General features: G+C 36.8%; 1 protein-coding gene across 1 annotated transcript in view; it reads right to left on the bottom strand.

Annotated features, from left to right (window-relative positions):
* The window catches only part of LOC119589202 (dihydrolipoyllysine-residue succinyltransferase component of 2-oxoglutarate dehydrogenase complex, mitochondrial-like), a 12,464-nt gene that overhangs the window by 3,910 nt on the left and 7,709 nt on the right, over positions 1-845 (bottom strand). Inside the window, exons 3-6 of the mRNA XM_037937800.1 lie at positions 687-735; positions 474-538; positions 221-351; positions 1-102 (exon numbers count right to left, since the gene is read on the bottom strand). The exon at positions 1-102 is cut by the window's left edge and continues 270 nt beyond it. Of these exons, the coding sequence (XP_037793728.1) occupies positions 1-102; positions 221-351; positions 474-538; positions 687-735 (347 nt within the window). The remainder of the gene's footprint in view (positions 103-220; positions 352-473; positions 539-686; positions 736-845) is intronic.

Genomic DNA, 845 nt, shown 5'->3' with positions numbered 1-845 from the left:
TTCAATTTTACAAATGGCAGTGCCTGGGTTAACTGTGGATCCATCTTCTACCATGATTTCTTTAATCACTCCAGCACAAGGGGAGTTTACTGGCATAGAGGTCTGGAAAAGAAAGAATGTTCCAATAAACATGAAACTTAATATAAAAATATTACCAATGGCATCTGACAATTATCACTATTCCGTTGACTAATACAACCTCCACACACTGGTCACCCACCTTGTCAGTCTCGATTTCTGCAATGGCTTCGTCCTCAGCCACAGAGTCTCCCACTTCCTTCATCCACCTGATGTCGCCTTCAGTAATAGACTCTGCAAATGGGGGCACTTCCACAGTCTTAATTTCCGCATCTGAAAAAATGAATTAGCACTGGATAATCTATCTGTAAAAATACCTATCAACTATTGAAAACTATTACTAATAACTGTCCAATATGTTGAAACCCATGGAACAACAGAATGAAATTACTTACAAAATGATGTTGAAGTCCGGAAGTGCCGAGCCTGTTTGATGTGCTGTTCATACTTGCGACTTAATCTGAAATTGGCGCCATTTAATCATTGATAAGAACAATCAAAAAGGCAAGTGTCTAGCCATATATACATCTTTTCAAATCTAATTCACTAATTTTATTTACTGTTTTCCAGTCACTATTCTACAGTAATCTTATTTAAAAAATACTTACTGTACAGTAGAGGGAGAAATATGCAACAGCTTTTGTGATGTGGACACACCTGCAAGTTAAAACCAATGACATGAGAGAAATAACTGTATCAGTCAGGAAAGAGGCAAAGACAAAGTTAGAATTTACTAAGGAATGATCATAATCATCAGACTAGGATAT

Source organism: Penaeus monodon, chromosome 25 (assembly GCF_015228065.2).
Source record: "Penaeus monodon isolate SGIC_2016 chromosome 25, NSTDA_Pmon_1, whole genome shotgun sequence".
Taxonomy (NCBI): Eukaryota; Metazoa; Arthropoda; class Malacostraca; order Decapoda; family Penaeidae; genus Penaeus; species Penaeus monodon.
This window is presented reverse-complemented; position numbering and strand designations above follow the sequence as displayed.